We start from the raw sequence: 22,983 nt of genomic DNA on the forward strand, positions 1-22,983 counted from the left end.
CAGTGTCTGTTGTAGCAGAAGCAGATGTTTAAAGAATGGTCAAATCGTGAGATTTTAAACTGTGTGTGTGTGTGTGTGTGTGTGAGAGAGAGACAGAGAAAGAGAGAGAGAGGAGATGGGAAAAAGAGATCATAGCTTGCAAAAGAAAGTCCTCCTTGGCTGAAATAGGCTTGCCGCTGCAACAGCTGTGTCTAAGAAAAAGGAATCTGAATAAATAGACTGGACAATTTTCTCAATTCTTTTGATGATTGTGGCACTCAGCTGCAAGCCCATTTGTTCCAATTGAAGATGGAAATCTTTAAAATTGCATCACATGTACATCGCCTTAAATTGCTAAGTAGCTGGGGACAATGACAGACTTTACTCAAACAGGAGTAAATAGTGAATTTGTTTTGAATTATTTTCAGCAACAGATTAATACACATTTGGCACTCAAGTAAGTCTTTACAGCAGCTGGACAGTGTATGTGGCATTGAGTCAAACTAGAATGCCCATGTTCATGGTCATAAAAGAACATGATACCCAGGACTCATTGATGTGTTTTTAATCGTTTTAACAATTAGGGGCACAGAGGAATAAACTACAATTAAACTACTACCTATATATCAGGATTTTAGTACACAGACAATACTTGTTGTTATGGTTTTAGTCTTTTCATGGTATCTGTTCACAATAAGAAAAAAATGTAATATCGGCAGTCTTATTTTTAAAAATTCTAATTCAAAATAAAATTCAACAAATATTTGAAAGAGTCAAAGTCACCTGGCCACATATGAGCACATTATGAAAAAATAATAAATGTTCATTATTTAAAATGTCTGCTATTCCCCATTGAACAGATACAAACAACACATACAAAACGCATGGCACAGACAAAGCTTCTGTATTAATTCATAAAATAGCTCAGCAACCAAGTGCAATACCATCTTCTTGAAGTCTAAAATTTATGCAACACATTGATGCTTCAAACCAGTGTATTTCTACATCAATCTGTGTATTGTACATGTTTCACTATGAGATTACACAATCATGATTATCATAATGAACTTTCATCTTAACTGTAAGCTGACATCTGTCTGCAGGATCTCTATCCATCTCTGTCAGTTTGATAAGAAACAAACAATTAGTCCCTCCCACTTTAATGGGCAGCGTGTTTCCTAAATTAAACTGTGAGGCATATTGACTCGTTAGGGAGCGTCTGCTGGCTGACAACATGAAAGTCTTTCCATTAGGAGGAGAAAATGCACCTGAGGGTTCAGCCATATATTATTGTTGTTGATGTCAAAAGGATGTGGTGAGGTAAACTTACATAAACTCACTAACACACACACACACGCAAACACACGCACATGTGCCTTCCCTTGTCACACACTTGCCATTTATGTTTCCACTTGTTTGGAGAAATTCATCAAGTCTCTGAAGATGTCATCTAATTGAGACTTATTCTGTTGTTAATAATTGAAACTCCTCAGAGAGCTTAGGGTTAAAAACACTGACTAGCCAACCAGATATACAGTATGTCACCCTTGAGGTTAATCATATTCTGAGCATGATGTCTCAAAATGCAAATACAGATCAAAATATGTCCACAAATATATGTTTTCCCACCACAGAAGGATTATTTAGACAAAATGACTGTACATAACGTGTGGTAGAATGTAATGTGAGGAATTTAAAGCATAAGTGTCTATGAAAACATGGGTATGTATTTTTTTTTGTTGTTGTTGTTTTGGCCGTCATTTCAGTCGTTAATAATACCACTGCAGTCACCTAGTTAATTGTTAAAAAATATATATATCAATGGGAGTATGACACATAAGCAGCAGACATTTATATAAGTTTTGAACTGCCCCCCAGGTTAGCCAGACCTTTTTTTTGAGTTATTACCACCCACATTTCTGGTGCACTCTCTCCAAATAAAGTAGTTTAGATAATCTGACTTCAGTTTTCATCTAACCGCCGGTCTTGCCCGTTCTTACTTCACTGTTGCGAAGCTACAGTATTTCTAAGAAATTATTTTGGTGAGTACATTGTTAATGCAACCAATACTGGGCATAAAATAAAATAAAATAAGACCCAAGTTGTAATAAACCTAAACTATCTTTTAACTTTGTGTATAACTTAAACTCCTACAACAACAAAAATTAGTAAACTGATTTTTAGTTTAGATATAGTATATTTAAAGATAAGTATTCTAAACACATATAAACCAACATTTCCCCTGCTTTTTAGATATCAAATGAAATCTATTTCCACTATGTCAAACAGGACAATATAATAAACCTCCACCTTGCATAATACCTAATTCTCAGAGGCTCATGTATGTCCCGCTGCCCTCTCATTGATTTTCCATTAAGGCTCTTTCAAGATGAGCTGAACTGCTGTCGTTAACCTCATTGCTGCACTGCCTTGACATGGTATTGCCATACAGTTGCATACAGTAAGAGCTCATTATTTAAATTAGCAAATACTAAACACAGAGATATCTGTTGTTGTCACTGCTGTTGTGTATATTATGCGCTGTATAGTTACAGACAGAGACAGAATTCCTCTCAGGAGCTTTACTCTGACCCTGACACGCTTTATATCTACATTTAGCAATTTCTAAGCCAATGAAATAACCTTCATTCATATTCCTGATTTAAAATGTCAACCAAATAACAATTCTTAGAGCACAAGTGGGATCCAAATAGACTCTAGTCTATTACCAGTGGTTTTAAATCAAGTTCCCAAATAGTTAATAAAGGCATCCCCAAAGGATCTACATTAGGCCCCCTACTATTTACTCTGCACTTAAATAATATTTATTTTCCAACTGAGCACTACTGTTAATTTTTATTCTGAAGAATAGGTGTCATTTGCACTGGGGACACTGGGGACATGTCCCCACCACTTTTTTTGAAACGGCTGATTTTGTCCCCACCACTTTTTGAAAGCATTTACTAAAAGTTTTATGAAAATTAGCTTGCAACAAGAAATGTTAAATAACAAATAAAAATTCTAGGAGAAAGGTTTACTTGCACAATATGAATGAATGAATAAAATTCTATGTAAATATAGAAGAAACAGATCTGCCTTGTCCAAAAAAAGTAACTTAGGCTAAAAAACAAGCTGCTGATTACTGCATTATATTTGATAATATTATAATATAACATTCTGAATTGTCACCGGCCACATGAATTTTGTTTCCCTTCATATAAATAAAGACATTTCCACCATAAATTGGTGCAGAAAATGTCTCTAGAATGCTCTAGAGTTCAATGCTCAAAACCCCCCAATAGAGTAGCCTTTTTCAGCAATTAATATTTCTTCTAAATAGCATTGGAGTATCATCTTATCTTGCTCTCATGACTCCAATATTGTGCATTATCACGTCTCATGGACTAAGTGTTTCATCACACCCCTAATATGAGCCCTAAAATGTCCCCACCACTTTTTAACACAAAGTGACACCCTTGTTCTGAAGATACCATGTTCTATGCGGTTGCCTCTACCACAAACCTTTCTTGAGATTTCATTCTGCTTTTGATGACAACCAGACCTCTTTCATTAATGGTAAGCATTTAGTTAAGTCTATAAACAACAACATATGCACAAACACTCCTAACGACTCCTAATCCATGACCTTTGATCTGTTCTGAAATCCAATCAATTGAACATTGGATTATAAATACTTAGAATTTGGTAACAATGATAATTGTCGTACTAATTAAAGGACTGCATTGGGATTGCCCCGGGACCCCACACGAATTTTACAGGAGCGATCAGACGTTAAGTAAGTCCTCTTAGATGACTGTGAACTAGACTGAATCTGAGCACATTCACTGGCATTGCCATGGATCCACATACAAGGTACGGTGGCTCATAATGACCAAACAAGACAATCATTAAGCTAAATGATCTACAAAAATCTAATAAAAATGTTATGTTTAATACAGAGGAAGAGAATGTCATTTTGCTAAGTCATTACTGACAGTTATGCATTAGAGGACAACATTGGGATTGGAATTATGCGGCTTTTGTGGGAGTGGGCGGTTTAAATGTAGCTGTGGGCAAGAGCAGCCGTCTGGAACACACATATTGCGGGAGCGGTCGGTAATGGTAATGGCAGGAGTGGGATTAAGAAAACATGCAGTCAAAGTGAATGACCATGACACCAGATCACAGAATAGGTTAGCTGGAAGGTTCCTAGTGAACTGGGGATGACTTGTTCTGGAACTGCTGGAATGAACTCTGACATAAATTAAGGTTAGAGACAAATTTTAAAGTTCCCTTTACTTTCCTTATTTTTAATAATATTTGTTATTGTTTTGTTTAGTGTGTGTGTGTGTGTGTGTGTGTGATGAATGCTTTGTGTGACGGATTTATCTTGATTATCTTATACAGTATGTAATTTGTTCATCTCAATGAGACTTCATGAATAAATAAAGCTTAGCTTTACTAATGTGGACATCAAGCCATCATATTGAACCCAACTACTGCCAAGCATCTTCTGTCGCAGTCATGATCAAACTCATAAATAACATAATTATCGTCATGTTGCATGCGATTAATGTCATTATCGTCATTACTCCACTCATTATCATCAAAATCATCAAAAACCAACGGAAGGAGAATGTGTGCATCCTTCATTTACACACACATACACAGGTGTGCGCTGACACACACACACACACACACACACGCGCGCGCGCGCGCGCACACACACACACACACTTTCTGAAGGTTTTAAGTGCATTTTCTCTGTGTACCAAAGTCAGCACGTCCACATCTGAGACATTATATATTCAATTTCCATAGAGATGAGCTCAGAGTTACTTTGAGTTCCTCATCCTATTTGAAGCTAATAAATGCAGATTGAAAAGATGTTGATTCCGTCTAAACAAACGCCCCCAACACCTGCACATCAAGTGGGGAGTCTGTCCTCTCCTGCACTAAAATAGAAAACATAATTTAAATATTCACATCCTGCAATGGACTGAATGAATAAGCACATTAATAACCCGTCCCATTTATTTCCCTCTCTCTCCTTCCTGTGGAGGTTTAAGAGCGTGGACAAGTGCAAGTAGTATGCTTTACGTTAAATGGCGTAATTTGTTATCTGGGGGTGTTGATAAATTAGTGTGCTCTGTTGCAGTGATGTTTCCTATTAGTCATCAAGGCCTCTCTTTCTCTGTTTGCCACTTTACCAGAGTGGAGGAGTAAGTCTAAGCAGGGGATGGAAAATGGTCAGTGCCTCAGAGATTGGAGCAAAGCACCGCTCATACACTTTATGCTAAAAATGTATGCACTTAAAGTACTGAAAAAATGTACATTTTGTTGTGCTTTGGTACCCTGCAGTATGTGTTTCTGGATCTGAAGTCCTCCTACAAATGAATCAGCAAACACATTAAGTAAGAAACTAATTCTAATTAATTCTAATTCCACCCAGATTCTATTTTTCATCAACATGAGCAAATGTTTATTTTGGGCATATATTTAAAACAAATGCTCATTAGTGTATGGGTGGCATGGTGGTGCAGTAGTTAGCACTGTCGCCTCACAGCAAGAAGGTTGTGGGTTCAAACCCCAGTTGTGTGGAGTTTCTCTGGCAGGGTCCTCTCCGGCTTCCTCCCACTGTCCAAAGATATGCGGACTAGGTTAATTGGTGACCATAAATTGTCCTTAGCTGTGAGCATGAGTGGTTGTTTGTCTATGTGTGGCCCTGCGATGGACTGGCAACCTGTCCAGGGTGTACCCCGCCTTTCGCCAGGACCCTGTACGCAGGATAAGTGGTTGACGATGGATGGCTCATCAGTGTATTTCATGTTTTTTATATACAATACTCTCCTGGTAACTAAAGCATGATTAATGTTTTTATGGTTGTATTTGGGCAACTTAAAGGTGAAATAAAAGCCGATGGCTAATAAAAGCCACCTGTAAACTACTTCAGTAACTCAAATGGCAAGCTTACCAATAAAAGGAAAGCTAGACGTCTTTTAATGTGAAAAATCCGCTGAAATGGTGGACTGTCAGTGGACGGAGCTTAACACAGATTGAGGAAAAACTTCGAAAGCAAGAAGACTGGAAAAATCAGTGAATGAAAACAGTATTTGTGTTAAAGAAGAGAAACTCAGATCAACAGAGTAAGTATGAAATAACTGTTTAACTGAAATAAATGTGCAGCGAGGAACATGGAAGTATTGAGTTTGCATTACCGGGAAATTCTCTGACTTGTGTGCAATTAAACAGTAACACAGCAGGATTTGAAAAAAAATGCAGTGAATATGTTTCCTCCAAAATGTATTTGGCAACACAAATTAGAAAATATTTAGTGTGAGACAGGGTTGCTCAAGTTGTGTGTTTTATCTGCATTGTCCCTAGATGGATGAGGTAGATTTGTGGTGTGATTCCATTAAGGAAGTCTCAAGGGGTTTGCACCTCAGCAAAAGAAGCACTCACTCAATGTATTCAATGTTTTTTGGCAGCATCATTGGCTGTAACAGGATATCCCACTATCTTTAGGTCACTTCAACAACTTAAAATAATAATATTGGACTGTAGCCATGTCTTTCTTGGCCAAGCGAGTCGGAGGCTCTTCCATAGCAGCAGCTATTTCTGCATAAAAAGCACTTAACCCGCATTTTACAAATTAAATGAGGCATCGACACAGCAGCGTAGACAGAACCGGCCCATTTCATGATGATCATAGTCTGCAGTTCAGGGTAAACTGTTGTGTCAGCTGTGACCTTCATGTCAAGACAGCTTGACCTTTCTGCACAGTGGTGGAGCACTCATATTAAAAAATAATATGGAAGTGGACAGCCAAGGAGAAAAGAATACCGGGGTACTTGGTGGTGAAAAAACAAGAGAGACAGAAGAGGAGCTAATTGTGTCAGGAAGAGACAAAATGGGGCTAAGTCAAAGACTATTTCTCTCATGTTATTTGTCTACATGGAGAGAGCAGAAACCCCATCTCTGCATTTTTAAAGTTAATTAAACAAACTACAATATAATAAACTACATAAAAAAGGTTCATAGAATGGAAAACATCTCACCTGTGTATTATGCGCTTGGTGCGCAAATATCCCAGGGCCAGGGACAATTCACAGATGTAGAGTTTGACAGTGCTCTCTGAGAAGTGGACGTTCTGCTGCAGGTGATAGCGCAGGTCTCCCCCCAAGAGCAAGTCCACCACCATAAACATGTCCTCCTCATCCTGGAAGGAATACCTGCCGGGAAAAGAGGTCAGGAGTGAGGAGCAACAAGGCCAGAGGGACGCCAAGTGGAGGCAAGGGCATGAGGGGGAGGTGAAGGAGATTTGGAAAAGAAAGGATGAAATGGAAATGGGTAGATGCATATAAGGGAGGTAGAAGTAAGAGAGAGACATGCATTCAAATTGGAGGTGGAGAAGAAATCAGAAATGGGGGTGAAAATAACAGTGGTGACGGAAAGAATGAGAAAGGAGGAAAGACATAGTCAGCAGAGAGGGAGGTTTAAAGGGAAGGCAAACATGGAGATGTTGGCGTTGCAGGAGTAGTGTGGGAAATAAGGGGAACTTGATGGTGAGAGGAGGAGGGGACGAACCAGAAAGTGACAAGACAGCAATATTGAAGAGGCAACATTTTTACCCGTCAGCAATAAAAGAGGACGACAAGTGCAAATTGAACTCATGTCAGCCTTGTGCTCCTCAGGCAAATCAACCTCTTTAAGACAGTGTGAAAGACCCCAGTACAAAAGGTCTGACAAGAACAAACAGTTGAACAAAATTACCCATCATTGTTTCAACCTCATGATCTCTGAAAACACAACCTCAGGAGCCTCCCGGGGTCTCTCGAGGGTAGAGGCTGCTCTACTCTGTATGACTTATAACAAGAAGAATAAAAACCACTCATAGCACTCTTTTACATTGCAGGGAGAGCACCTACATATTAGCTGAGTCATGCCTGAGGCAATGCTCATTATCCTGTCTTCAAGGCTAACAAGCCAAGAAAATCCTTTATTGTTTTGTATACAAGTGGCTATGATAGTTAGTAGACAGGTGAGAAAGGTAACACAGTGTTCCTGTTTTAACATGTTTTTGACAGCTTGACATGCAATTTGACAGGTTTACTTTGTAATACAATCTTTTTGTGCTTCTTTGTCTTCTTTTCTTTTTAAATCTACCACCAAATATTTTTATATTTAGTGTTTAAGCCAGCAGGGACTTTTTCATTTAAGAACTTCAAAGTAAGTTTTTTGGGATCACATTTATTAGCCAGTAATATGCCTGACATTCCTATTAATAATTATTATAATAATAATTATTATTATTAATTATTATATTATTAAGAACCAAAACTGAGTGACGCAAAAATAATCCATGTTGCTTACCAAAGACTCTTATACAGCAAAATAAATGACAGCACATCATCTGAATAGTAAAAAATACATTCTGGACACAATCATCATCATAACTTTCACATCACAGGACATGATGTGCACTTGTATACCTTCTATCCCATCAACAACATTGGCGGTATGAAAACCTTTAATTATAGCTCAATTATTGAGCAAAATTCTGCAAGTCTGCTCAGACTGGTGAGTGCGTTGCCATCACACCCATTAAATATTCTTTATCTCAGTCTGTGATCTAAAGATTTGGCAGGGAAAACTGCTCAGAGGTCTCCGACAGGGAAAGTGTCACAAAATATCACTTCCTTTATTCATGAATGAACTAATGTCCGTTTTAGTTATTTTTCATGGTGTTTTCAACGTTGTCTTAGTGAATACTGTACGTAGTATTTGCTTGCATCTGCCGTTGTCATTGCTTCTATTAGTGTGTGAGGGATGTTCTGGGTGGTAGTGCTACTTGTGGTCATCCATCTATTCATCCATCCATCAAGCAGTGTCATGCACAGCATGCCTATATCAGCACTCGGCCCGCTGCATCGCTATTTGAGAAGCTGTTGCACAAATCACCATTGATTTTACGTGCCGAGCGTCCCACCGGGGCCACTCTTTTTTTTCCTCCCTCTAAACGATGAGCTAATTAGTTTCTCTCCCACAAGAAACTCATTCATGCAAAAATAATATTTATAAAAATTTGCAGCAGCCAACACTTCCTGGCTCGCCTAAAGCGTTGCTCTGTGTGCAACACAATGTTCTACATCTGCAAGTTAGTAGTTCTAAAATTGGAGAACTACACTGCCATTCTCAAGTCTTTCAGCATGTTCCTGAGATGAAATAAATATGCTACAATTTTACACATGTTTCAGTGTAGACTAGTCCAAATGGGGACTAAATACTGAGAGATACTTTTCTGTATGGGCCATAATATTGGCTCAAACTCAAACATGCTCAATGACCGAGGGTAGTTTTTTGCCACGTTGGTGAACTCCCTTCCTCAGGGCCCTTCTCCAATAAGCTGGAGGTGGTGCTTTTCTGCACTGGATGGATGGGGATTGATTGAGCTGACTCAAAACCGTCTCCTAAGGCTCAGATAATGCTGAGACCACTTAACATCTGATTGCCAATGGCCTTAGAGTGTGGAAAGACTATCTGTTAGATTCCTGTCCTGAAAATGCACACACATTTGCCAAAGTCACAAAGTGGTGCACACACGAAGATATGCACACGCGCACTCCACTGTCCTTCTTCCTCCTCATGTTTCAGTTCAAACACGCATGCATCAATAAATATTAACATGCATTATTATAAAACAACTTAAAGTGTAAAAAAATAAACACGGCATCTCAAATTTCAATGAGTCACTCTATCCTAAACACACACACACACACACGCACACAGAGTTAATGAATCTCAGTTTTTGGGGGGGGCGTGAGAAGAGGCCAGCCCTTCCCTCTTAAACTGTATAATACAGTGCAGCTGGATGGGACCAGCTGCAATGCTATCAATCACTCAGACAAGCAGCAATGACTTAGCCACACTAGCGTACACCGAGGTTCTCCAAAGTTTTTGGTAAAGTTTATATGAGTGTGTGTGTGTGTGTGTGCAATAAGGATGGGATAGCGAAATGGGATGATGATACTTCTTTTTTTGTTCAGAACATATTTACAGAAATGTAATGTGTAATGCTCAGTTAGTGTTCCACACAGAGCAATAAAAGTATCACCAAATCAGAACAGAAAGAATTTACAAAGGCTTTGGTTATGAAATTACAAACACTAGAAAAGAAATGAGCTGATTGATTATAGCATTGCACGAATCACGTAACACAAGATTTGCACACATGCAAGCTATTGTGTATGTGATTGTACGCATTTATATTATAGACATGTCTATGTACAGTATGCATGTGCATAACTAACGTTACTTATTGTCTGGACTGAGAAGCGTGTTCAATTTTCCAACTTTTCAATTAGGTTTAATAAGTTATGGCTGCACACTACACCTTAATTATTTTTACTTAAAGGACTGAAATAAAGATAAATCGAACAGTCATTATGAGATGGGCTAAGAAAAAGTTATCGATATAGCAAACATATATAGCAAAACTCATATACAGCAACGTTTTCTTTACGTGGCCAAAATGACAGACCCCGATTCTAAATGCTAAATGTTTATATCCTATCAATCCTGCATGTTTTTAAAGTAAAATGGCAGCTGGACCCTTATGAATAAGCAGACAAAATTACTTAAAAGCTACAAATTTTGAGAAGGAAGGAGTCTACAAAAGCTTCAAAATGAAAGAAAAAAAAGTTCTAGCTGCTGCCAGTGGATGAAAGTGAGAGATAACTGAGGCAATAGAGTGAATCTATGTATGTGTGTGCATGAGAGAGAGAGTGTGTTGGAAAATGATATGACACTTGCGTCTGGCACGGAGAGAGGAAGCGCAGATCAAACAGGCCTCATATTAACATCACATTTTCTTAAATATCAAATCAGTGCTCCACTTTGATACAGGATTTGTATTTTTTGGGACCAACACGACTTCTGAGTTCATAGATGGTCAAAACATTCCTCCACAATTATCCACAGTGCTCCTGCTCTGATTCTGTGTACATGCTTGGACATGTGACGGACTAATCACCCACAAATTCTGACACGCTGGTGTTTCTCTATGTAGTCAGAGAGACATGTTTTCACTTTAGGATAGAAATAAAATTTGACTTTAAAATGCAGAGAATATTATGAAAACGTTGTCGTGGGGAAAAGCGTGGAAACAGGAAATGAACATTCATTCGGGGCAATAGTGTGAGATCCAGCGTGCAAAAATGTGTACATTTAAACATGTGTGAAATATTCATGACTGTAAACCAAGACAAGAAAAACAAGCTTTTCACTGGTTTAAAGTGTGAGCTCAGTCAGTCTGTGTTTGCTGGATGGACTCCATTTCCCTCGGTCTATTAATCGTTTGATTAAGTCTCTTTGTCTCTCATTCTCTTTCTCCCTCTCTTTTGTGGCCTGTTTCTCTCACTCTTTCTCTCTCTTTCAGTCTACCTCAGTATCTCTCTACCCCCTCTCTCTGTCACACACACATACATACATATAAGCGTCAGTGTAAATAACTCTAACACAGCAGAGGTAGTAAAGGTGGTAAAGAATCCAGGAGGCTGCTGTCACAGACATTTAGGAGACACAAGCTGGACTTTAATTGCTCTTTTTCTTGGCGGACAAACACTGTTTTCTCCCAGGAAAATATAGCTGAATACAGCAGTAATTTAATTACTATTGTTTAATGTGTACAACAAGACATTAATTCATGATTAATTACCTATCTTGATTTGTCCAGTATTTTTAAGTTCATTGTTAGCATTTGCTTTTTAACAAAAGAAAACTTTATGAAGACATTCCTAATCTTTACCTTCAGTTTCTTCCTGTTTAATGTGTTGAAACTCTAATCTTTCTGTCTACCAAACTTTCTTTTGAGGTGATAATCATCAAATTTGTTTGTCATAATTTTGGTAATATCTTGTGAAAAATGCTCATTGGTGTTCTGCACTAGGGCTGAAGCGATTCATCGAGAATCGAATAACTCGATTACTAAAAAGCATCAATACAAAGAATTTTGATTGTTTACTCCATATAACTATATACTGAAAAACGGAATTAGCTTCCAGCACGATGGCAATGCTTCCAGTCTACACATCCATGGACTGGACCTGAAAAAAGGTAACATTAACCTTAGCATTTAACATAAATTATGATTGCTAGTTGAGATCAAGGCTAGTAAAGATAAGGCACTTTTCTTAGCTGTAAATGTATAACAGTGTGTGTGTTGTTATTGTAGTCCATCAGTGATATGAGTAACACAACTGATTTTAGTACCAGGGGCTCCAGGCAAAAATATTTCTTATCTGATTACTTGATAAAATGGATTAAATAATCTGTAGAATCCTCAATTACTAAAATAATCGATAGCTGCATCCCTCCCTATTCTGCACTGACCAAAAAGCACCTCTCAGGCAAATGCTGTTGGTGCTCAATTTATCACTTTCTGTGCACTACAGAATTTTCACTCTGAAAAATATGCAAATGTAAGTTTTTTGTCAACTGTTGACAGAAAAAGACAAAATACATATTAATATTAAATTGCAACATATTATTACTTCAGCATACAGTATATAACTACTGAATACATGGTTGGGTGGCGTTTAAGGAGGAACAGTAAGTCCATCAGGTCAATCGATAGTACACATGAGTCCTCCATTAAACCAGTTTAATCGTGTAGAAAACCAGCTCTCATGCTTGGCTGAGGTTTCCATGTTTTTACCATCAGAAAGCCACAGTGCTAAAAACTGAAAGGGCTTTGCCGTCATTGTCGGTGGGGGAGTTGTCAAACAAGATGGACTGACTCACAGCAATCTCTCACATGGTTGCTCAGGGAAAAAGACATAAAGAGGGTCGACAGCCTGGCATGATTATACACACAGTGCACAGGCACATACAGTACACTCTGATTACTGTAATGTACACACACACACACACATTTGTGCACCCATATATAGTTACTGCCATCCAGCAGCCTGTTGTATGAGCCAGCCACCTTTTTTTCTTCAGATCTGATGACAGCTGCTGAAACTTAGTCTTAAAAAGTACCAGATATAATGTACATATTCATACATGCAAACAGTACATTGTTGAAATTTGCATCCTGGAGAGACATACAAAAACCAGTATATATTGGTCTCCTATGACAATACAAGCCCTATTTCCCTCTCTCTCTCTCTCTCTCTCTCTCTCTCTCTCTCTCTCTCTCTCTCTCTCTCTCTGAAAAAGTGACACCACATTTAGAAGGTGAATATGAATGACGTTTCCATTGGCCTGCTGACACTGCTGTCAAAATGTATTAGAAATGGTGCTCATTAAGTTGTTTGTTTTAGGTAGGCACTGGGTCACAAAGGCTTCCCAAGTAACTATTAATATGTCAACATATTGTGTGCATGTGTGACTGATATGATTTAAAAGACACTTTTTTTATTCAATGTAACTTAAAATATTATTTTGAAATTATTTGCCTCCCAAGTAATACATTTAAAAAAAAGAAGTGAGGTAGAAAAATAGTGCCATCGCAGGTGAGCAACTGGGAGTGATAAGTATTACCCGATGAACAATTAACACTCAAGTCAACAACATGTGGTAGCATACTAGTTTGCACAACTGCAATATGAACACGTCATCAAAAATAAATAATAAACATGGACATGCATGAGATTAGACTGAACAGAAACACAATTTTTCAGTGTTTATATTTTTTTCAGGCCAGATTTTGTGAGGATGTCATGGTTTTACTTTATAAGTAGCAATATACATTAAATTCATGACTAGCAACGTTTCAGCATCGTTTCTGCCTATTAGCAGCTGTTGTTTTAAGCTTCCACCAGCTTTTTTGGTACAGAGTAAAGAACAGCTGACTCCAGATTAGCACCTGTATATTATGTTGAAGTAGTGCAGACTTGTTATTGACCTTGCTGGCGTTCTGTTTCTCTTTATAGCTTGCTGGTTCTCTCTTATCCATTTTCTCTGTCTCTTGTCCTTTAGATGTTGCTCTTTATCTCTCTCTCTCTCTCTCTCTCTGTCAATTCTGTCTGTTCTTTCAATGTTTGTATCTGCTCCGCCACACACGCAATTCAATGTGACCTCTTGGTGGCCTCCAGGCAGCCGGTCTGATGGGATCGCATCCTGCATAGAGCTTTTAGAGGCACAGGCACCCCAGGCCACTTCAGTAATGGAAGTTTCCAGAAACCACCGGAGCTCTGATGCTAATGGTAACGTGTCCTTACAAAAAGTCTTCCTCTCCCAAAGGTAATAGTTGTGACATTTAGACCACACGGTTTATTCAAATAACACTAAAACTGCCACAATTTCAAAATTTCTGCTTACATTACAGAAGCTAAATGTTTTAGACACATAAATGTATCTGTTTTAAGTAGATTGTGACCTTTAAATCAAGCAAGACAGGTCTTCATACTGCAATACTCAGCAAAAAAATAAAATATTTCATTACATTACGGTAAGTGCATAAATAAAGAAGGGTTTCCTTTCTTTAAAAGTAATGGAAGTATTGGCAATATTCCTAAATGTATAGCCTCTCAAAAAGGAGAATATCACTTGTACCCATTAATTAAATGTAATGATATTGGACTCCTTGGAAAGGACTTGTTTTTCCCTCACAGTAACTCATCTTCCATATCCTGAACATCTTTTATGAAGTAAATGAACCAAACCCCCTCAACATAAACTGTAGAGTGTTTTTTGTTAATTAACATCTATCTATTGAATGCCCACAGCGGAAAATCCATGAGTGACTCTCAGTAATAAAATGGCTAATCAAGACTTTGTTGTTCAACACAAGGTTGCAATTACGGTGATTAGATGTACATACTACCCATACATGCACACACATTTCAACACACCAACTGACCAACGCCCCTCTTGCTGAAACAGTCACAGCCGGCAAATCGCTCAGACTGTGACACGTTGTATCGATGCCGACAGCCCTCCGACCTTCCTCCCACCCCATCTCCCAACACCTCCTTTGACTGACAGCTCCCATCAGTCTGTGTCTAATGTTCCCTGAGGACACACGCATAGATGCACACTCTCGTGCTAAAAATTAATACAGACATCCCTCACAAAAAGCATACTGGAAAGGAGTGATCTCAAATGTAAAATACACTCTAAAGCTCCACTTATAGTTAACAGGTGAGGTGATGTCTAAGTCTTATTTAAGTTTAGCAAGTGAGCACATTTTAAAAATGGTATTTTTTGCTTTTACTTAAATAGCCCTTTTCGACCTATGTGTTTACTTCCATCAAAGTAACATTTACGCTCAGTAACAGTACTTGATTGGTTGTTTTTTTATGCTTACCACCCTTGATTCTATCATCTTCTATTTCACCGGGTCACCTTGACATCAGGCCAAATACTTGACATGCTGACATGCTGCTTTCCAGTGTTCGGCAACGCCTGCGGTGTTAAAGGAAAATGAGGATGTGAAGTGCCCATTTTGCAGATACACAAGGATACAGTTTGTACCTTAGACACAAGGTACAAGGTTGTTTATTAGTCATTATACAGCACAAGGCTGCATAACGAAATTAACTTTGTAGTTCCTTCGTGCTACACACTCAACATATAATTAAGTGTAATCCTATATTAAAATATGGTAACATATAAAATAAAATAAAACAATACAGTTATTTATATAGGCAAGGCAAGGCAAGGCAAGTTTATTTGTATATCACATTTCAACTTTCAAGGTCATTCAAAGTGCATACGTAAAACATAAAAGCAACAGGGAAATATAAAAAAGTTTAAAAGCAACATAGGGAAATTGAAAAAATACACATTAAAATATAATAAAAGTTACAGTGTAGTGTACAATCAGGGTTAAATGGAAAATAAAAACAGGATGAGGGATTGAGCAAATAATTGAGTTACAATTATTTTGAAAAGAGAATAAACAGAGAAGTACACTTAATCTACTCTCTCTAGCTAGTCTGTACTTGGGTCCATAGCAATCTTTGGGTCCACTGAAACTCCAAAAACCCTCGGACACTACAGAGAAACCAGGACATGTCTGTCTTCAGGCCACTTTGATCCAGTTATACTCTGGACCCACCTGCGCATTTACAGGTGGTTACAGAGGTTCTTGCAAATCACTCAGGCGCGAGATTTAAGACCAGTTCCTTCACTCTATTCAATCTCACTCCCATTATCTTTTCACTCAATTACCTACTCATTTCTCACCGTGTAAATATTTAATTAAAACCAATGGTAAAAAGCTAAAAACAAAGAAAAAGAAAACAGGACAGTAAAAGTTATAGTGCAGTGTAAGTTATCAATCTACTAGTTAAAGGCAGTGGTAAAAAGAAAAATCTTAAATATTTAATTAAAAGCAATGGTAAAAAGAAAAGTCTTCAGTCTTAATTTAAAAGAACTGACAGTTTCAGAAGACCTGCAGTTATCTGGGAGTTTGTTCCAGATATATACGGAGCATAATAACTGAACGCTGCTCTTTGTTTAGATTTGACTCTGGGGACAGAAAGCAAACCTGCCCCAGACGACCTGATAGGTCTGGATGGTTCGTAACGAAGCAGAAGATCAGAAATGTATTTTGGCCCTAAACCATTTAGTGCTTTATTAACTAACAGCAGGATTTTGAAATCAATTCTTTGACATACAGGAAGCCAATGTAAAGACCTCAGAACTGGAGTGATGTGATCCACCTTTTTGGTCTTAGTGAGGACTCGAGCAGCAGCATTCTGAATCAGCTGCAGCTGTCTGATGGATTTCATAGGGAGCCCTGACACCGTTACAGTAGTCGAGTCGACTGAAGATAAATGCATGGATAAGTTTTTCCAGGTCTTGCTGAGATATAAGGCCTTTAATCCGTGACATATTCTTCAGGTGATAGTAGGCTGACTTGGTAATTGTCTTAATGTGGTTCCTCAAATTCAGGTCTGAGTCCATGACTACACCAAGATTTCTGGCTTGATTTGTGGTTCTTAACATTACAGATTGAAGTCAAGCGCTGACTTTCAATCGTTCCTCCCTGGCTCCAAAAACAATAACTTCAGTTTTATCTTTGTTCAATTGAAGAAAATTCTGGCACATCCAGCCGTTGACCTGCTCAATACAGTTACTCAGCACCCGTATGGGATCATAGTCCCCTGGTGAAATGGTTATGTAAATCTGTGTGTCATCTGCATAATTATGGTAACATATTTTGTTGTTTTTCATAATCTGAGCCAGTGCAAGCATGTAAATGTTAAACAAAAGAGGTCCCAGAATGGAGCCTTGGGGAACACCACATGTCATTTTTGTCAGCTCAGATGTGTGATTACCTATATACACAAAGTAGTCCCTGTCCTTTAAGTAGGATTCAAACCATTTTAGTACTGTGCCAGAAAGTCCAACCCAGTTTTCAAGTCTGTCTAGTAATATGTTGTGGTTGACCGTGTCGAATGCAGCACTGAGATCCAATAATACTAAGACTGAAATTCTGCCACTGTCAGTGTTAAAATGGATGTCATTGAAGACCTTAACAAGAACCGTCTCAGTGCTGTGGTGTGGTCGAAAATCTGACTGGAAGACATCAAAACAGTTATTTAGTGCCAAGAAAGCACTAAGCTGTTTAAAAACAGCCTTTTCAATGATTTTACTTAAAAATGGGAGATTTGATATGGGCCTGTAACTGCTCATTAGTGACCTGTCTAGATTGCTCTTTTTAAGAGTGGCTTAATGACTGCAGTTTTCAGGGCCTGTGGGAAAAAACCTGAGAGGAGAGACATGTTGACAATTTTTAGTAGATCTGAGGCCATGCATTTAGAAACATTTTTGAAAAAACCTGTTGGCAGAATATCAAGGCAACATGAAGAGGATTTCAGATGTTGTATTATGTCCTCCAGGTTGTTATGGTTAAAAGATGTCTGCGGTCCCACAGAAAGTAAAAGTTTTCGATGAAATGCACTGAATGGACAGTACATGCCGTTGAGAGCCACGTGTTCAATGCCATCAATCTGCTGAATCTTTCAGCTCCTCTTCGGATTGGCGGTATAGGGCCACTGATAAACACCTCAGCATTCAAAGAGCTGACTGTTTTTCAACAGATTATTAAAATCCTCTTTCAACACTTCAGACTGTTGCTTCACAACATCATTGGTCCCGATGTGCAGTATGATGTTTTTCACAGTAGGATGTTCAGCCACGATATGATTCTTTCTGCCAAGTCAGACACCGTATCCTTCGGAAAGCAGAGTATTTTGGTGTTCTTACTGCACGTGCTTCTTACATCGTTTACAGCAGCGTCACCCACAATCAGAGTTTGAGGCCCAGTCATTAGCTTTCCCTGCAGCCTTTTACTTTCTGATTTACTCTCAGTCCTTACCCTTCTGTGTGAGGACGGGAGGTTATCCAGGTCATCAGATGGAGATCCAGGGTCCTGCAATAGTGGTGAAAATCTGTTCTGCTGTTGCACAGTTTTGCTCGGTTGTTGGGGAGGTTTGTTGCTAACTCTCCCTTTCGCGGCTGTCCACGGCTATGTCCTACCAAGAACAGGGGTTGAAGAGGTGCTCTGCCTGGATGATAATGCAGGCCAGCCAGTCACATCACAAATCTCAGGGCGCTGGGTTCTGCCTGTTTCTCGTCCTCCAATTTCCCCAGGAAATTATTTACTCTTTGGCTTTGCACCAAGAGCGTTCCAGGGAGGACTCCCACTTTCAGATTTATTACCCAGTACACAGGCCTCCTGCTTCTTGGTAGTCTTGTTGGTGCTAATTAGCCGTGTGTTAGCATGCTCTTGTCCACTGTTTTGGGTCCACGGTAAAGTGGTGTCATTCCCACATAGTCCATTCACTTCCACATTCACGTCTAACCTGTGGATCTTGGTTTCCAGCACTGCAATTTTCTGTAGAAGTTTGTAGAAGTCGTCCATGGAGAAGGGGGGCATCTTGTTGCTAATTAGCATTAGCTATAGCTCCAGTCACTGCAGTAAAGGCTAGTGCTATTGATAGGCCGCTCTCGAGTAGCACTAACATCATAAAAGTTTTTAAAGTATGGCAAGAGCCAACTTTATCTGACAGTCCCAGTGATTTAAAAGTATCCAAGAGCTTCTGATTTCTAGCAGAAAAAAGAATGCAAGCAGAGGCAAGTGCAAGCAGCAAAGCGTCTGCACTGTAAGAAAGCAGGAAGCAACTATATACATATATAGAGACACGTACACATTCCACAGTGCATTTTATGAATTTGCATCTGGGGTGAATGTAAACAGCAGCACCCAGATGATAATATGAAAGTTTCATCTTCACAGCAAACAGTCTGATATTTGGGAAACAGAGTCCATCTTGACTGTATTTGTACACCAAGCATCATCGGTGTAAAATGGTCCACTTCCTCTCATCTCGCCGGAGTCTTGCGCTGACAGCTCGGAACATGGACCACCTGCTGAGTGCTTGATCCAGGAGGTTGATGGGGCAGGTCTCTGTAACGATGTGGGCACAACAGTCTCTGAATTCCGTTATTTGGTCAACATGAGTCCCATTTTGTCCAGACCGGAATCACCAGGCGCCACCCGCCGTGGCGGTTGTTTGGGCCGGGTGGATCTTGGTCTGCTGCTCTTTAATCCAAAACCCCCATCTTCATCTTCCAATGACTGTATTACTGTATTTATGACAAAGGTAACACATGTAATAAAGCGGGAAAAAGCATATAAAAAACAAAAGTACAGCGAAGTTTGAAGGAGCTACCGGCAGCTGGTTGCTACTGCTTATTTGTAATATTGAATTCTGGAATTAAGCTTATTTTAGATCACGGCATCCATTCATAATCTACCCTATAGCTAAGCAGAATGTAATGCCTGTACGATAAAACACATCTGGTGTACTAGACCTTTTATATCAGGATGCTTGGAGGAATTCTTCTCTTAGTGTTTTTGAGAAAGTCTTCGCCGTTGTGAGACATAATGCAATTTCTGCTTGTTTTTTTAAGGCAAAAATGCACATTAATGGGGAATAACAATGACTGATGTCTTGCTCTGCATAGAAATGAAATGCATTAGTAAGATTACATAATAACTAAGCAAAAGAGGGACTCCCTGAAGCAAGTGAACCTTTTACTCTCCAATTTTTCAGACTTTTGTTAATGTGCATCTTCTTTTCTTTTGATGTTATGCAATTGCTTTTTTGTAATAGCATGTTACATCATTGCAGTATTTGTCACAGAGGTTACACACAGGAGATGTTATGGAATGAAGTGTCCTACAGACTTTGTTCAAAGCAGGCTTAGTTGTGTGTCTGTAACAAGAAGAAAAAAGCTCTGAGAGATTCACAACAGTCCAAAGATGATTATTCCACAATTTATTTGTTATAAGTATCAAAATGCATACAATTGTAACTGCTCCCTCTAAGATCCAAACAGTTTACCAACTGGCATTCCTAGAATATTAAAATAAATCAACTACATTTGCATTTTTGCAGCGCTAATAAATATTACTGCACTACTGTTCTCCTTCTGCTTGACACCTTTAAACAAAGGCACTGCTCACAGAGAACACATTACACAGTCTGTGATCAACACATCCATCACAACAAAAACATTAAACCACAAGCAGGTAGTTGCGAGAAGCACTTCCCCTGTGACATTTGTGACAAATCAACATCAAGAGGCAGCAATACTGAAAGCTGAATAGAGAGCAGCATCTGGTGCTGGTCGCCATCTCGTCTTTTCCCTGTCCCTCCCAGTATATTTCTGGCATTTGAGTCGAAGCAGTGCAGTGCCAGTGTGGGCTCCCCTTACACATGCTGCACAGGCACAATGGACTGCCCTTCCAGTGCTGGCACATCAATGCTCAACAGTACAACACTTTTAATGTCAGAGGTTAAGATTCTCCAAATTCACTATTACATATTATACTTAATAGTTTACATGGAAAATAACTTGGTCCAGTCTTCCAAGTGCATTGTTACTTGGCTGCCCACAGTGCACAGACAGACACCTGAGGTCATGCCTAGTAGCAGCACAGTGACAGCAAGAGGAGAGAAAAATGAAGTGAAGCAGGTGGTGAAGGAGGAAAGTAAGAGAAGATGAGGAAGAAAAAGAGTATAACATGAGGGAAGACAAGGTGGATGAAATGACGACAGAGGTGAGAGAACAGGACAGCGGACAGAAGAAAAATAAAGCCTGGTTTTCTGCATGCAGCTGGCTCAGTGCGGTTCATATGCCTGCAGGTAATCCCTCCCCATCTCTGACCTTGAGCGCTTACCTCAGGACAATCATAACTTACGCCAACTCAACACAGTGAGAGAGACAGAGAGGGCGAGAGAGAGTGGGCACAGCGCTGACCCAAGCACATCTCTAGAGGAAATCACCCCCACCCAGGGGGGTTCACGCTGCCAAATGCATTAACTTCCAACCAATTTTTTATTTATTTTTTTCCCAACACAGCATGCAATCAAGAAAGAAAGCAAGCGCTGGCATTGTTCGTCTGATGAGTCTGTACACTGCACTTCTGTCTGTTCCTCAGTCTACCTCCTCGGTTGTTCTCTTTCTCTGCCTCCTCTCTCTGTTCTGTGGATATTCTCCCTTTTCCTGCGCCTTTCCTATCCTCACTTCTTTTTACTGTGCTTTGGTCTCTTCCAATTCATTCCCACTGTGGGAGGATTTAGTTTTATTTCCCTCAAATTAGTAATTAAGAGACAGCTATTGACTCTGCTGGAGTAGCTTTCAAAAAGATATGGAATTAAAATGGGAAAGTAGGTGAAGAGAGGATAGAATAGTGGGACAGAGGACGAAGGGCAGATGGGGAAAGACACTTTTTTTTAAGGAACTGCCTGATTGATCGTGACCGTGGGAGTTATTCATCATCTTTGTATCCTCCTCTCTGCCTGTCTGCCTGACACAAAACCAGGGTGGCTTCCTCTCACACGTTGCAGTGCGAGAGTGCTTATCAAGAATTAATGACGCCTTTCAGACGGAAAGTTAACAAGCCATACTTATCAGGCATCTCAAAAGTACGATTCCTGGTGCTCAAAAAGCTTGGGCTTTCAAATTATGATGAATGGGTTTCTGAAAATTACCTGATGAGTCATCTTAAATTAGCACACTAGACTTTGAATGGGCTTGTTGAGGGAAGGACTTCCTCAACCCCCAAATGTGGTGAGGCAAAGAAAAAGCTACGGGGGGGGGTCGTGACTATAAAAGTTGAGCTTAGATCAGTGAGCAAACTACAATTTCCTTTTAGCAGTTTCACATGACGTGGATGGAAGCTTAATTGTGTTCTTCAATGGAAAACGCCTCTTGCATGCAATTGCAGACTCAATCCAGAGCCTTTAATAGGTGATAGGTCTCTCTGTGTATTTGTGCATTCACTGATTTAATGGGCAGGATACGATCACAGTTAAAATCAAATGGGTGACAAAGAGTGTGCTACAGAATCACTGTTATGGCTGATGGTAATGAACAGGGTTAATCAGCTTTTGTGGAGATGACATGCTGAAGTGGAAATCCCTTACAGTGTGCTTTTACCCAAGCAGCTCTTTGCATATACACTTTAAACTTAAGGCAGTCCAAGTTGGAATTCAAAAAGATGCAAAAGTCATCTCCTAAACGCTCTGTAAGAAGTGATCCAGGGTTATCTGCTGTGTCATTTAAAGGAAACCTTACAGACTTAACTGATACATAGGCATATACAACCACACATTCAAATATGTATTCGCATGGTGGCTTACCAGAAGTTGACCAGGAAAGGGTGTTCGAGGTTCTGCATGATCTGCAGCTCTTTTAAGACATTCCTCACTTCATTCCTCTCCACACACTTGAGCTTGTTCATATACTTCATGGCGTACATCTTCTTGGTGTCCTTTTTTTGTACAATGCAGACCTGAGAAGATCACATAAGGGTAAATTTCTTCACTGCTGTGGTCAAAAAGCTCTGAATAGTTCTGTTTCTGCTTGTGTATCTCCGCCTAATGCTTCAGTACTTTTAAGGCTATTAAAAGTGACTCGTATATTGCTTTCTAAACAGCTAACATCCATACAAAATGATAATATAGTTCTCAACAT

The 22,983-nt window shown here is 39.3% G+C and overlaps 1 protein-coding gene across 1 annotated transcript in view; it reads right to left on the reverse strand.

The window, feature by feature from the left end:
- Positions 1 to 22,983, reverse strand: part of stk32a (serine/threonine kinase 32A) — a 70,465-nt gene that overhangs the window by 39,366 nt on the left and 8,116 nt on the right. The window contains exon 4 of the mRNA XM_046040242.1: positions 7,038 to 7,211. Within this exon, the coding sequence (XP_045896198.1) occupies positions 7,038 to 7,211 (174 nt within the window). The remainder of the gene's footprint in view (positions 1 to 7,037; positions 7,212 to 22,983) is intronic.

The sequence above is a fragment of the Micropterus dolomieu genome, linkage group LG23 (assembly GCF_021292245.1).
Source record: "Micropterus dolomieu isolate WLL.071019.BEF.003 ecotype Adirondacks linkage group LG23, ASM2129224v1, whole genome shotgun sequence".
Classification (NCBI taxonomy): Eukaryota; Metazoa; Chordata; class Actinopteri; order Centrarchiformes; family Centrarchidae; genus Micropterus; species Micropterus dolomieu.